This window comes from Xenopus laevis, chromosome 9_10L, assembly GCF_017654675.1.
Source record: "Xenopus laevis strain J_2021 chromosome 9_10L, Xenopus_laevis_v10.1, whole genome shotgun sequence".
Classification (NCBI taxonomy): domain Eukaryota; kingdom Metazoa; phylum Chordata; class Amphibia; order Anura; family Pipidae; genus Xenopus; species Xenopus laevis.
The window spans coordinates 96,470,068-96,485,330 of record NC_054387.1 but is presented as its reverse complement, the minus strand read 5'-3'; the positions used below and the strand labels follow the sequence as shown (position 1 = coordinate 96,485,330).

General features: G+C 36.9%; 1 protein-coding gene across 2 annotated transcripts in view; it reads left to right on the top strand.

Annotated features, from left to right (window-relative positions):
- Positions 1-14,633, top strand: part of gtf3c1.L (general transcription factor IIIC subunit 1 L homeolog) — a 62,581-nt gene extending 47,948 nt beyond the window's left edge. For both annotated transcript variants that reach the window (XM_041576503.1, XM_041576502.1), the window contains exons 28-37: positions 274-336; positions 1,634-1,727; positions 4,576-4,748; positions 4,826-5,107; positions 6,645-6,895; positions 7,715-7,989; positions 9,253-10,042; positions 11,735-11,759; positions 13,002-13,191; positions 14,235-14,633. In XM_041576503.1, coding sequence (XP_041432437.1) covers positions 274-336; positions 1,634-1,727; positions 4,576-4,748; positions 4,826-5,107; positions 6,645-6,895; positions 7,715-7,989; positions 9,253-10,042; positions 11,735-11,759; positions 13,002-13,191; positions 14,235-14,444 — 2,353 coding nt within the window. In that variant the 3' untranslated portion in view covers positions 14,445-14,633. The remainder of the gene's footprint in view (positions 1-273; positions 337-1,633; positions 1,728-4,575; positions 4,749-4,825; positions 5,108-6,644; positions 6,896-7,714; positions 7,990-9,252; positions 10,043-11,734; positions 11,760-13,001; positions 13,192-14,234) is intronic.
- Positions 14,634-15,263: the final 630 nt, after the last annotated feature.

Here is a 15,263-nt window from a genome sequence, read left to right as displayed (position 1 = left end):
TCATTTTTAAATCTTTATATGGTGCATAGTTAAACTGGTACACATTCAACTTTTTTTTAAAGTTTTACTGGCACTTTTTATGTTTGCATGGAGGAATTTAACAATTACCTTCAAACTATATGGCTAAGTACCGCTGCTTGAAATGTCTGTTGTTATTTTAACATTACTAGCCTATTTTATTTATTTTATTTTAGCCTAGGTTATTTTTAATTTTTTTTTTTATTTCTGATTCCTTATAAACCACTGAACAAAGAACTGTTGTATTTGTAACAGGTACAGAATTTTGGCAGTGGGAGACAAATCAGATCAAGAGGGAGGTACTGAAATTCTTGACAGGTATGTACCATTGACAGTGTTATTTTACTGTGTAAAAAGATCTTTGGTGCCACAGGCTGCCTTGAAGCAATATAAATCAATTTGGCAGGCCATATGACATATCCAAATCCCTGAGGAGCAGTTAGAGGCACATCAACACAACCACTGACTTTTTGCCAAATGTCTGTCATAATTTAACTGATGGAGCTCCAACTACAAGAGATCCCGTCCTAAGTCAAACATTAAGGGGGTTATTTATTAAATTCAAGTTGTGTTTTTTCTAGATATTTGAGGCTGTAGCAGTTAGTTTCACTAAAAAAACAACTTTTTCGGGGGAAAAAGAAAACTTAAATTTTTTTGAAAATTATTATGCCCCGAATCTGCAAATACTCCAGCTAACACCTGTCGAATTTATGTAAAAGTTAATGGCAGAGGTCCCTTTAACCATTTAAAGAGGTATTCGTGGTTTTTTTAGCCTATAAGCTCGAGGTACTCAAGTTTTTTCACTGATTGCATTCAATCGAGTTATTTACAGTCAGATGTTTTCATAAATAAGCAAACAATCGAGTTTGTTTAAATTGTGACTTTATTCGAGGTAGAAAAAAAAACCTCACAAACCTTTAATAAATAATCCCCTAAAATGTTATTGAAAATGACAAATTCTGTATTCCTAGACTGCTTTTATAAATCTTTATGCTAATCAAGGGTGTTTTAGAGGCATTCTAGCCTTGATTTGATATGTCTGGGGGGTTTCTGAAAAAGCTACACCTTATACATCAATAATGAAGTAACACTGGTTATATTGCATATAGATAATGCAATTCCAGTGTCCTTCTAGCTAACCAGTTTGGAACGAAAATAGCATAAGAGTATTAAAACTTAACTTTTAATAATAAATATTAATAAAAACGTGGATCAGTATACACGCTTCCAGCAATTCCAAACAAAATGGTGCACTCTTCCTATAACTTGGAAGCAGTTATAAACACATATAATTAAAACCTTTAGGCATAAGGTGGAGTCGTGGGGGTAAGTATCAATTGATTAAAGAATGTGAAGGGGTCCGCTACAGCTAAGTGCAGTTCACAGGAAGTCTACACCAGTACCTTCCCTTCCTTTCAATTCCCCAGCACCAATTCTACCTATCTACGTGGGCAACGAGTGGGAGCTTGTCCCCCATTGTCCACCTATGTTGCCCGCCCCGTTCCCCACGTAGATAGGTAGAATTGGTGCTGGGGCATTGAAAGGAAGGAAGGGTACGTTTTGATTCAGATGAGCCCTCTATTTCCAATTTATGAATTCATTCTTTTTGTTGCAGTGTGAATGACATCTATGTTCTGGTAGTGCAGAACCTTATTTTGAGCACATTGTCTCTCTCTGATGTGCAGATAAAAACCTGTCGATCGCTTCAAGTAAGTAACATAAATTTATTTTTAGGGAACAGGAGTGTATGTGTGTGTTTTTTAAATAAAGCACATTAAAAAAAATTAATTTCTTAGTGCTTTATTTTGAAAGTCACTGAATATCCTGATCAGAAGGCAGTAAATGTCTCACTCACTGTTCTATATAAACCAGGGGTGTCCAAACTTTTTGCAACGAGGGCCAGATTTGGTGCGGAGAAAATGTGTGGTGGGGGCCGACCATTTAGCCCGGCATTCTTTGAACCATTAACATTAAATTACAAGAATCGCATAGCCATAGCAGTAATATTTGGGCACATTAGTGAAATTATCTTCCACTTGTACTATACTGCTGCCTGTGTGCTGAAGGTGTTGGCTATAGGCACGTACTGGCACATAGTGACACGCCGCTCTCACATACTTCTTTAGTTTACTGTACTGGCACGTCGGTACGTCTATTGCACCTTCAGCCCTAAAGAAGAATGCAAGAGCGGCACCAGTGCCAGTACATGTCTATTGCTAACACTTAACACCAAATATTACGGCTATGAGATTCCTGATCGCACTATGCTGGTGGGCCACAATATTATTAATTTCATGATGGAGGTTGAGGGCCAGTGTAAATTTGAAAATGGGCCACAATTGGCCCCCGGCCTGACTTCGGACATGCCTGATATGAACTGCATTCTTCTCAACCAACACCAGCTTTCAATGTGCCAGAGAGAAGAAGCTAGACACAGAAAATATTCCATGTATATCCTGCTCTAAAATACCATGGATATCAAGAAAAGGCTTTTTTGTGAACATAGAGAAAGTACTAAGGTGCACTGAAAAAACAATCCTGTAAATGAATGGTAGAGAATGACTTTACCTACAAGTTTGTTTCTCAAGCATAGAGTGTATAAACTGAATTGTCAAGTTCTGCAGAAGTAATGGATAATAAAGCCAGCCCAAGGTAGTTGCATATGGCAACCTTTTTATTTTGATTTTTTATAAACCAAATTTATTGGGAGAATCCACATGCTATAGATTTGGTTCATCCAGTCCTAAATGCAAATTGCATATTGTTTAAAAGAAAAAAGTAATCCTTAAAGTGATACTGTCATGGGAAGAAAAAAAAAATCCAAAATGAATCAGTTAATAGTGCTGCTCCAGCAGAATTCTGAAATCCATTTCTCAAAAGAGCAAACAGATTTTTTTTTATATTCAATTTTGAAATCTGACATGGGGCTAGACATTTTGTCAATTTCCCAGCTGCCCCTGGTCATGTGACTTGTGCCTGCACTTTAGGAGAGAAATGCTTTCTGGCAGGCTGCTGTTTTTCCTTCTCAATGTAACTGAATGTGTCTCTGTGGGACATGTTTTTTTACTATTGACTGTTGTTCTTATATCTACCAGGCAGCTGTTATCTTGTGTTAGGGAGCTGTTATCTGGTTACCTTCCCATTGTTCTTTTGTTTGGCTGCTGGGGGGGAAGGAGGGTTGATATCACTCCAACTTGCAGTACAACAGTAAAGAGTGATTGAAGTTTATCAGAGCACAAGTCACATGACTTGGGGCAGCTGGGAAATTGACAAAATGTCTAGCCCCATGTCAGATTTCAAAATTGAATATAAAAAAATCTGTTTGCTCTTTTGAGAAATGGATTTCAGTGCAGAATTCTGCTGGAGCAGCACTATTAACTGATTCATTTTGAAAAAAAAAATTTTTCCCATGACAGTATCCCTTTAATATACATTGTCTACCACATGTTGAAGGGGTTGTTCACCTTTAAATAAACTTTTAGTATTATGCAGAGAGTGATATTCTGCAACAATTTGCAATTTTTTTCATTTTGTTTTTTTACGTTTTATTCAGCAGCTCTCCAGTTTGCAATTTAAGCAGACTGGTTGCTATAGTCCAAATTACCTTAGCAACCATCTATGAATCAGAGACTGGATTATGAATAGGAGAGGGCCTGAATAGAAAGATTAGTAATAAAGTAGCAATAACAATACATTTGTAGTTTTACAGAGTATTTGTTTTTAGATGGGGTCAGTAACCCCCATTTGAAAGCTGGAAAGAGTCAAAAGAAAAAGGAAAATATTTCAAAATTACCCATTCTATAACATAGTAAAAGTTAATGAAAACGTAAACCACTCCTTTATGTAAGTGGGTGTGCTGTGTGTTTCCCATGCAGTGCTCTAAAGTGTGGTTATGGCAACACAGAACACACACAGGTATGACCCAATGGGCTTTGCCAGTGCTGTTGCCATGGGTACAGCCCCATTATGTTACATGAGATCAAATAAATTTTGGTTGCGATGGGATTGCTGTGCATGTTTCAATCACAGGGTCCACACACAACAAACATGCTTACTAAACACATCATAGATGCCACATGTAGGTACCTTTAAAGTAAAGATGCACCGAATCCAGAATTCAGTTCGGGATTCGGCCAGGATTCGGCCTTTTTCAGCAGGATTTGGATTCAGCAGAATCCTTCTGCCCGGCCGAACCGAATCCTAATTTGCATATGCAAATTAGGGCCAGGGAGGGAAATCGCTTGACTTTTTGTCACAAAACAAGAAAGTAAAACATGTTTTCTCCTTCCCACCCCTAATTTGCATATTCGGATTTGGTTCAGCATACGGCCAAATCTTTTGTGAACAATTCAGGGGTTCGGCCAAATCCAAAATAGTGGATTTCGATGCATCGCTACTTTAAAGCTTTTCAGTTCTGTGTCTGTCAACAATGAACTGTATGCAGGACTTTATAAGAATTGATGTAATAAAAGGGAAACAAAACATTTACAATCCGTTGTTCCCATAAATTCCCATATATAAAAATCATTATGTCAGAAATTTTTTCTTCTTGTTTAGACTTTTCGAATTTTCAGAGCATATAGTGATCATATTCTAGTCAAGGCTTTCATGGAATTTCAAAATAGAAGATTGGTCAATCGACGGAGAGGAAATCATATGCTTGGTCCAAAAAAGCACCGTGCCTTGCCTTTTGTGCCCATGTCATATCAGCTATCTCAGTCGTACTACAGGTATCTGGTGCACTACAATCACAGTCTGCTTCTGTTGTTTTGTTTGTTACCAGAAATAATGTTTTCCTTTTCCTTAGGCTCTTTACATGGCGTTTTCCAGTTGCAACCTGCACAGAATCCTTTCAATTCCTTGAACTTTTAAAAGAAACTGGATATGAAGATCGAGCAGATAGTTTTTCATTTGGTGACCAAGATACAGAAGAGACAGATATGTTGATGTTTCCATTGGATGGACCAGGTGGACAGTGTGCAACTGTATTGGCTCTTCTTTCACTGGGCCTTGTCTCAATCAATGTTAAAATCCCAGACCAGATCGTAGTAGTGGACTCCACCCTTGTGGACAATGAAGTAATGAAAAGGTATCTAATCTGTAATCCCAAATCATTTATCTCTGTTTTCTGTAAGATTTTGATCATAACATAAATGGAAATGACTTTTTCAATAAATGAGAAGAACCTTTTTTATAAATGTTGTGTAAAGTGGAGACTTATGTGGGTTTAATCAGGCAGACCGACAGATCCAGATTTTTACCATCCACAAAGTCCTACATAAAATTGCCTTTTCTGCAGTTTGACCTGCTTTCCACTTGTCACTGTAAAACCAGATGGTCATCTGATGGAAGGGTAGTCGAAAAAGAAGCTTATATTGTGACCTCCATCTGCAAATATTTTATGGAAAACTCAAGGGACATCAGCCTGCTATAGGATTCTAGTACAGGTATGGGATCCGTTATCCGGAAACCCCAGAAAGTTCAGAATTACGGAAAGGCCCACTCCCATAGACTCCATTATAATGAAATAATCCAATTTTTTCCTCTATAATAATAAAACAGTACCTTGTACCTGATCCCAACTAAGATATAATTAATCCTTATTGGAAGCCAAACCAGCCTATTGGGTTTATTTAATGTTTACATGATTTTCTTGTAGACATAAGGTGTGAATATGCAAATTACAAAATTACAGAAAGATTTGTTATCCAGAAAACCCCAGGTCCCGAGCATTCTGCATAATAGTCCCATACCTGAATAGCGTGATTAAAAAAACACCTTTTGTTATGCGTGTGCTTTTTTTTTTTTTACCAATAACAGTTTAACAAATTTATCATGTACTGGCCCTTTAAGAATTCTTATGCAACTATTTGCCACCTTAAAACTCAAATCAAATTCAATTTGAGTTTGCGTGTCGATCCCATTCACTTGAGTTTGAAAATTCAAATTTTTTTGAAAAAGTTAGATTGGTCATTTTTTATTCGAATTTCGAGTTCATGGGAGTTTATGGGAATTTTTACAAACTCCCATGAACTCTGAGTTCGACCCTTGAAAAATCTGCCCCTTAATATTTTGAGGGAGGTGGCATCCCCTTGTTTTAATGAATACATAAAAAAATGTTAACCTATAATCATATCCATGGCTAAATATAGTCTTATTTTCCATTAAGGGTGATTGCTCCTACATTGCTAGAACGAAATAGAGAGCGTCTACTATGGGGCACATTTACTATTGGTCGAATATCGAGGGTTAATTAACCCTTGATATTCGACCATCGAAGTTAAATCCTTTGACTTCGAATATCAAAGACGAAGGATTTACCGCAATTCGTTCAATCGAAGGAAAAATCGAACGATTCAAAGGATTTTAATCCATCGATCGACCGATTTTCCTTCGATTACAAATTGCCTAGAGAGCCTATGGGGACCCACAGTTGGCATTACATGTAGTTAATTGTGAGGCGACTGCTAAACTACAATGGTTTTGCATTTAAATGTTTATAAAAATTGTTTATATAGATGAAGCAGGGTTTACATATGAGCTGTTGTATTGTTTTAGTTTTCCTTTAACGACTGTATTGTATTATTACCATCTGTAACCATCTTTCAATGTCACTTCTTTTCTAGCCTTGGAAAGGATGGCTTGGATGATGAGGATTTTGAGGACGAGTATGCGGAGGACGCTAGTCAGAAGCGTAAAATAGAAGTGAAAGCGCGACAGGCTTCTCATACCAACTACCTGCTAATGAGAGGTTATTCTGCGCCGGGAATAGTCAGCACAAGAAATCTGAACCCAAACGATAGCGTGGTTGTGAACTCATGTCAAGTTTATTTGAAACTACGAGACACATCTCTGAGTAACAGACTGAGATCCCCAGGTTAGCCATTTATCTCTATCTGCATTATACAATTAGACTTTCATAAACCACATAAGCTGCACTGAACTGGTTTAGAAATATTCACATCTAAAACTTTCAATTTACATATCACTCGCCATTTTTCTTTGTAGCCAAAGCACAAAATCTGTCCCTTTCATTGAACATGGGTGATATTTTGTGTTTAGACACTAGGAAACCTATGGTCAAGCAATGTATTGGCTTAGCTATAAAGCCATGTTCTAAAAGTGCAACTACAAAGGACAAGGGTCAATCACCTTAAAAATGTACCCACCTTTCAATCCATAATGCTTCTTTTAATATAAACTTCACTCTGGATTCTTGATTATATGGCCTGTCCCATCTTGGGCTCATCAGAGAACTGATTCATCCTGATTCCTATCACTTGTTTGTTTGTTCCTTGCTCTGACTACTGCAAAAAATGACTACTGTAAATTTTTCAAATACTGGTATGGGACCCATTATCCAGATTGCATTGAATTACAGGAAGGGTGTCTCCCATAGACTTCATTTTATCCAAATAATAATAATTATTTTAAAAATTATTTTTTTCTGTAATAATAAAACAGTACCTTCTACTTAATCCAAACTAAGATATAAATCCAGCCTATTGGGTTGTATTTAATGCTTACACGATTTTTCAGACTAGATATGAAGATCCAAATTACAGAAATACTTTTTATCTAAAAAACCCCAGGTTCCAACCATTCTGGATAACAGGTCCCATACCTGTATTACAAAGCTTATCTTCACATATAATGAAAGATATTGTATGTAACACTATCATCTGTCATCTTCTAGGTTCTCCCGGAGAATTTACTGATACAGGGAAATATCTGCCTCATAATTTCACTGGACTTCTGAATACCAAAAAAGCAAGCTTTGATACATTTCTGAACGACTGTGTCCAATGTCATGGCTACAGCTCCAGAGACTTGTCTTGTATTTCTGAAATATATTCTGCCATTGAAGCTTGTTCCTTCCAAGGCATTAAAATATCAGATCTTTTAAATGAGTTCTGTTGGTGTGAGGATCTAGACTCTGAAAGAACAAAATATTTACTGCAATATTTACAGGTAAGGTGTATTCATTGTTTAAATATACAGCGTAGAACAGTAAAATTACTGTGATCAGTGATCATTTGCAAACAGAAGAGCAGTAGACCATATAAACACACATCCAGCTAATGACGTTTATTGCATAAACTGCTATACAACAGACAATAGAGATACATAGTCCTTTGGGATTCTTGTTTAGCGTTAGACTCTGACTGAGAAATAAGTTCATGGAAATCTTTTCATTATCAATGTCACAGCCTCTTTCTGTCCATAATTTGGATGCTTTAAAGTGTAATATGGCTCTGCCATTTACTCTGCTTTTTCAAGAAATAATTCCTAAGTAGCATTTTATCTGATAGTACCTTGCACTTGATGGCAGCTCAGCTAGTGGAAATTGATCTTGATAAGAAAACAATTCTATTCTTGGTTTTGTACAGATGAAGGATGGCTAGTTTCTTACATGACTATAGCAGTTAAAATACTTAAAGAAGAAGGAAAGCTAACAAAGCAGTTTATTGCCTATAGATTAGCCACAATAGCGCAAGCTATAACACTATATTTATTCTGAAGAATGCTTTACTATACCTGAGTAAACAGCTCTAGAAACTTTGTTTAGGATAGTAGCTGCCATATTAGCTTGGTGTGACATCACTTTATACCTGAGTCTCTCCTTGCTCACTCATAGCTCTGAGCTTAGATTACAGCAGGGAGGAGGGAAAATGGAGGGGACGAGGGAGAGAGGAGCAAACTGAGCATGCTCAAGCCCTAGCCCTGGAGGTTTATGCTAAAAACAGGAAGTCTGATACAGAAGCCCATGTGTACCCAATAGAAGGAAATAAATGTTGTGTTTCTTTTTTCAGAGGACTCAGAGCAGCATTACTTTGAGGTATATTTATATTAGGGATGCACCGAATCCAGGATTCGGTTCGGGATTCAGCCTTTTTCAGCAGGATTCGGATTTGGCCGAATCCTTCTGGTTAGCCGAACAGAATCCTAATTTGCATATGCAAATTAGGGGCAGGGAGGGAAATTGCGTGACTTTGTCACAAAGCAAGGTAAAAAATGTGTTCCCCTTCCCGTCCCTAATTTGCATATGCAAATTAGGATTTGGTTCGGTGTTTGGCCGAATCTTTCACAAAGGATTCGGGGGTTCGGCCGAATCCAAAATAGTGGATTCTGTGCATCCCTAATTTATATAGACCTTTCTGATAAAGCTTACTTAATTTTAGCCTTTATTTCTCTTTTAAATATCCGTGTAATAATTATTGATTTATGTTACAGGATCTCTTAACTTCTAGCCAAGTCCTAGAGGTAGGCGGAGCCTCAGCTAGGCTTGTGGCTATGAAGCATGCATACCCTTGGGTTCTGCATTCTGAAGTAAAAGAACCCGTAACACAAGATTCTGAAGTAAAAAAACCCATAACACAAGATTCTGAAGTAAAAGAACCCATAACACAAGAGTCTGAAGTAAAAGAATCCGTAACACAAGAGTCTGAAGTAAAAGAACCCGTAAAACAAGAGTCTGAAGTAAAAGAACCCGTAACACAAGAGTCTGAAGTAAAAGAATCCGTAACACAAGAGTCTGAAGTAAAAGAACCCGTAAAACAAGAGTCTGAAGTAAAAGAACTCGTAACACAAGAGTCTGAAGTAAAAGAACCCGTAACACAAGAGTCTGAAGTAAAAGAACCCGTAACACAAGAGTCTGAAGTAAAAGAATCCGTAACACAAGAGTCTGAAGTAAAAGAACCCGTAAAACAAGAGTCTGAAGTAAAAGAACTCGTAAAACAAGAGTCTGAAGTAAAAGAACTCGTAACACAAGAGTCTGAAGTAAAAGAACCCGTAACACAAGAGACAGAAACTTTTAATCAATATCACGATTGTGTGCAATCTGCTCCACCGGCCGCTCAGAATGTGCCAGAAAGCGATGAAACTGGTTTTGAGCCCCCAATGAAAAAAATATGTTTAGAAGATAGAGATCACGTGAGCCAGACAGATTTCAATACATCCTTGACATGTCCATCTACAAGCTACAAGATGGCGGAGAATGTTCAATTTCAAAAACAAGGCACAGGTAAGAATCCCTTTTTTTTTTTTTTTAAGTACTTTAAAGGTGGCATTGCTTGGAGGCTTGTAACCAAAACTGTTGCAATGTTTCAGCATGTGATGTTAGTTATTTTTTGAACATAGAAAATTCAGGTTCATCGCTTTGTATCTAGCCTTTATATTTAGGGATGCAGCGAAGCAAGTATTGTGAAAAGTCACATGATTAAAAGGATTCGGATTCAGTTTGGCCAAGCATGAGGATTCGGTCAAATCCTGGCCAAATAACGAACTGAATCCTGAATTTGGTGCATCCCTTTTATATAAACACATCATGCTGCATGAGTTTGTCAAGTTATTTGTTATATGCCCCTTTATGAACTAGAAAAGTTGCCTCTCTGACGCTGCTGCATAAAACTCATGGGAGCTTTATCTAAAGAGAATAAAAGCTTAAAGGGGACCCGTTACCCAAAAAAATTATTTAAAGTCCTATTTTATTACATTAGTCAAGCAAAATAAACTTTAATTACACTGTATAAATTATTTGAATCTCGTTTCCATCAGTCTGGGAATTCATAATTATAACAAGCAGGCAGGAGCCATTTTGTGGACACTGTTATTAAGACAAGCCTTGCATCATCTCAGAATCTTGTTTCTTCACCAGAATGGGGGATCTGATGTCCATCCCCATGCACTGGTTACACAATTAAATGGTAAAGAGAACGGGGGAATGTGTGGAGAGCAGTGACATCTAGGAAGTGCTGAATGGAAAGTGAAAGTAATTGTCTGCCCCGCCTCTATGCCACTGGCATAGAGGAGTGGCAGACAATATTTGATTGACAGCTGAGATGTTTAAATGAGCTTACAACAGCTATGAATGCTTTAATAAAAAATAGAAATTGGATTCCATTTTTAATTTGAAAATGACTTTTATTATACAGATTTTTGTGTCTGGGTGACAGGTCCACTTTAAGAAAGTGGGCTAGAAATGCTATACCTTATGTTTCGGGCCTCTGTACTTGCCCCAGGCAACCATGGACCTTTATAAATTAAGATCTGGGTCTATGATGGATGGGATGTTAGATGAAAGAAAGTAAGAAAGCAAGAAAGCCATGCAGCAAAGTATTAATTACTAATCAGCCTTATATTGTAACATTTCTATTCTATGTGTAAGTGACAGCAGCACAGAGCATGTGCAGTGAATCAGCAGAAAAGAAGACAGGGAGCTACTGGGGCATCTTTGGAGACACAGATTTTTACTGCTAAAAGGCTGTGGTTGTGTTTGGCTGGTACAGAAGCCCAAATCATAATGTACAACATTTCTAGCCTACTTCTTTAGTTAAGCTTTAGTTCTCCTTTAAAGCACACTGAGCATATGCAATGTGTCACTGGCACCCCTTACTCATTAGAGATGGTGAGCTTTAAACGTTAAAGCCCTGAATCATTACTGTTCTAGAGATTATTAGGTTGGTTCAGTATATAAAATATGGCAATTCTGTATATAGGGTTTATTTCTTCTTTAATCTGATATTTTTATAAGTTATTAAAGCCATCAAGCTTTCCTCATACAAATGTCCTTATCTATAGTGAAGAAGCTGTTTGTATCACATCTCTGAAAGTTATTTAGCTGATCTATATTTTGCGCATTAATATTCTTCTGTCACATGTCTTTATCTGTTTAAATATGAATAGTGTGCTGATACTATTTCTTGATCTTTTACAGATGCTGTTGAGACATTGCATGAAAGGTGAGTTTTCTAGATCATTTTGTTTTGTAATTATGTTGCTAAATCTTACTCTGTGCCCAGGAGAGGAAACCCTCTCGTTTTTAGCAACCACAGACTTAGAGGGCTATTTATCAAATGTCGAGTTTGTGAGGTTTTATTCTCTAATTTGGATCTTCATACCTTAAAGGGATACTGTCATGCGGGAAAAAAAATCAAAATGAATCAGTTAATAGTGCTGCTCCAGCAGAATTCTGCACTGAAATCCATTTCTCAAAAGAGAAAACAGATTTTTTTTTATATTCAATTTTGAAATCTGACATGGGGCTAGACATTTTGTCAATTTCCCAGCTGCCCCTGGTCATGTGACTTGTGCCTGCACTTTAGGAGAGAAATGCTTTCTGGCAGGCTGCTGTTTTTCCTTCTCAATGTAACTGAATGTGTCTCAGTGAGACATGGGTTTTTACTATTGAGTGTTGTTCTTTTATCTACCAGGCAGCTGTTATCTTGTGTTAGGGAGCTGTTATCTGGTTACCTTCCCATTGTTCTTTTGTTTGGCTGCTGGGGGGGGAAAAGGGAGGGGTGATATCACTCCAACTTGCAGTACAGCAGTAAAGAGTGATTGAAGTTTATCAGAGCACAAGTCACATGACTTGGAGCAGCTGGGAAATTGACAATATGTCTAGCCCCATGTCATATTTCAAAATTGAATATAAATAAATCTGTTTGCTCTTTTGAGAAACGGATTTCAGTGCAGCATTCTGCTGGATCAGCACTATTAACTGATTCATTTTGAAAAAATAGTTTTTTCCAATGACAGTATCCCTTTAAGTCTAGTAGAAAATCATGTAAACATTAAATAAACCCAATAGGCTGGTTTTGCTTCCAATAAGGATTAATTATATCTTAGTTAGGATCAAGTACAAGGTGCTGTTTTATTATTACAGAGAAAAAGGAAATCATTTTTTAACATTTGGTTTATTTAGATAAAGTGAAGGCTATGGGAGATGGTCATCCTGTAGTTTGGAGCCTTCTGGATAACACGTTTCCGGAAGAAGGTTCCCATGCCTGTATTAATGAACCCTATTCAAATGCAGTTACATCGGAAAGTGTACGTTTGTTAATTCCCCATTTAGTGACTGTACTAATTATTGTGAAAGGGTCAGGGTGGCACATGTAGGGTTTCATTATTTCTAATCTTTTCGTATTTTTAGTATCAATTTTGGTGCAACCTCAGGTTTTCTAAAAATGTTTTTTTCTATTTAGAGAGTCAGATTGCTGTTTCCTTGGGAGACCTTGGAGAATTGTGGATGGAACACTGAATAAACCAGTGTGTAAGGGGATGCTGGAAGGTGTCTTATACCACATAATGACCAAGCCAGGGATAACGGAGAAAAGCTTACTGCAGCATTATAGTGGTGTTCTCCAGCCTGTTGTTGCCATGGAGCTGGTACAGGTAAGTCTGCAGCTTTATGGTCTATATAAAAACAAAGATCTTCCCATCTATCCCATATGTCACATTGTTAAAAAAAGGGATAGTGGTATTTGATTGTGTATAACATTTAGGGGCATATTTGTTAAAGTTTGAGTTGTACTTTTCTCGAAAATTTGAGTTTTCAAATTGATTGTTTTGGTCAAAATTCACATTTTTGGGTTAAAAAAAAACTCAAAATTTTCACAATTTATTATACGCTGACCCTGGAAATATGGCAGATATCTCTTGAACCATTTGAAGATGTTGATAGCCTTCATGATGTTCTATGGTTTTGCCTGAAAACTCGATCAATTCGAGCGATTCAAGTTTTTTCCTGCCGAAAATTCGATCCATTCGAGTTTTCGGTTTGTTAACCTAGAACTCGCAGATAAGTTTTTTCCGTTTTGAGTTTTTTTTTTTTTTTTAATAATGAACCATTCTAGTTCATTTCGACGTATACACAACTGCATTAGACTGTAGTAAATTGTACTGCAGGTATGGCCTCTATTAAGTGCTGGAGAGCAGAGGGTTTACCAAATAAGGGGTTTTCCATAATTGGAGAGCTGTGCCTTAAAGCGACCAGAAACATTTAAATGTAATTAAAAACAAATTATATATATATATATATATATATATATATATATATATATATATATATATACGCATACACGAATAAGATCCGCACTCACAGGACTTATGAAAATTATAGAAAATTTATTGCGAAAGTCTGACTTTCGCATTTATTGCGAAAGTCAGACTTTCGCAATAAATTTTCTATAATTTTCATAAGTCCTGTTGTGCCTGATGTGGCAGGAGTTAAATAATGTGTTGATGATGTGACTATGATTGCCCTTTTTCAGATAACTTAATTCGACTATAGAGTGGCCATTTTGCTCTGAGCCATAAGTTGCAGTGTTTTCAGTTCAGAGTATCCGTTACATCCAGTTTGATCCCACTGCAGGAACTCCAGATATTTATGCTATATTTACATGTGTTCTATTCATATTTTCTGTCTTCTATATAAGGTATTGGAACAGATTGGATGTATCAAAAAGAGTTACATCGAGAAAAGTTCAAAGGTTTCCTTGTTTTCGCCCACTGTGATCCCACAAGTGATTGACAAGCCTAAAATAATGGACGACCCCATTATATTTTATGAACCTACCATTGACTGTACGTGGAGACTTGGTGGGATTTTTCCATCAGAAGTAAACTGGAACAAATGGGTTCTGTAAAGTAATACACTTTAACTATTCTAGCAGTACATTATTTAAATAAATTGTGTTTTGTGCCAAAACTATTTTAAATAATATTTCAAGTTGTAATTAGCAGCCTCCATTTCGGTACATTGTGTATAGTTTGTGGGAATGGCTTATTAGTAATAAACAAGCTATTTTTGTTAATAAAATTGCATTTAATATATACCACGTTGTGTTAATTTTCTCATTTTTAACAGAGTGTAGTTGCAGAACTAAACCGACACATATGCAATTAAAAAGGCATTTGTTTAAAGGGGTTGTTTACCTTTAAATGATGTCTGCTGTAGATAGATGATTCATCTGCAATGATGCAAACCATAATAATGAGTAGCAAAACTGCATACATTGACAAATTATTTTATAATACCAATTTTTTGTTTGTTTTTTTTAATTCTTGTTGGGCCCAGTAAACATTTTTAACTTGTTTTGCACAAAATGCGCATGAAACCCCCAGAAACTAGGGATGCACCGAATCCAGGATTCGGTTTGGGATTCGGCCAGGATTGGGCCTTTTTCAGCAGGATTCGGCCGAATCCTTCTGCCTGGCCGAACCCAATTGGAATCCTAATTTGCATATGCAAATTAGGGGTGGGGATGGAAATTGCGTGACTTTTTGTCACAAAACAAGGAAGTAAAAAATGTTTTCCCCTTCCCACCAGTAATTTGCATATGCAAATTAGGGTTCGGATTCGGTTCAGGATTCGGCTGAATCTTTTGCAAAGGATTCGGGGGTTCGGCCGAATCCAAAATAGTGGATTCGTTGCATCCCTACCAGAAACACAGGGATAACAAATA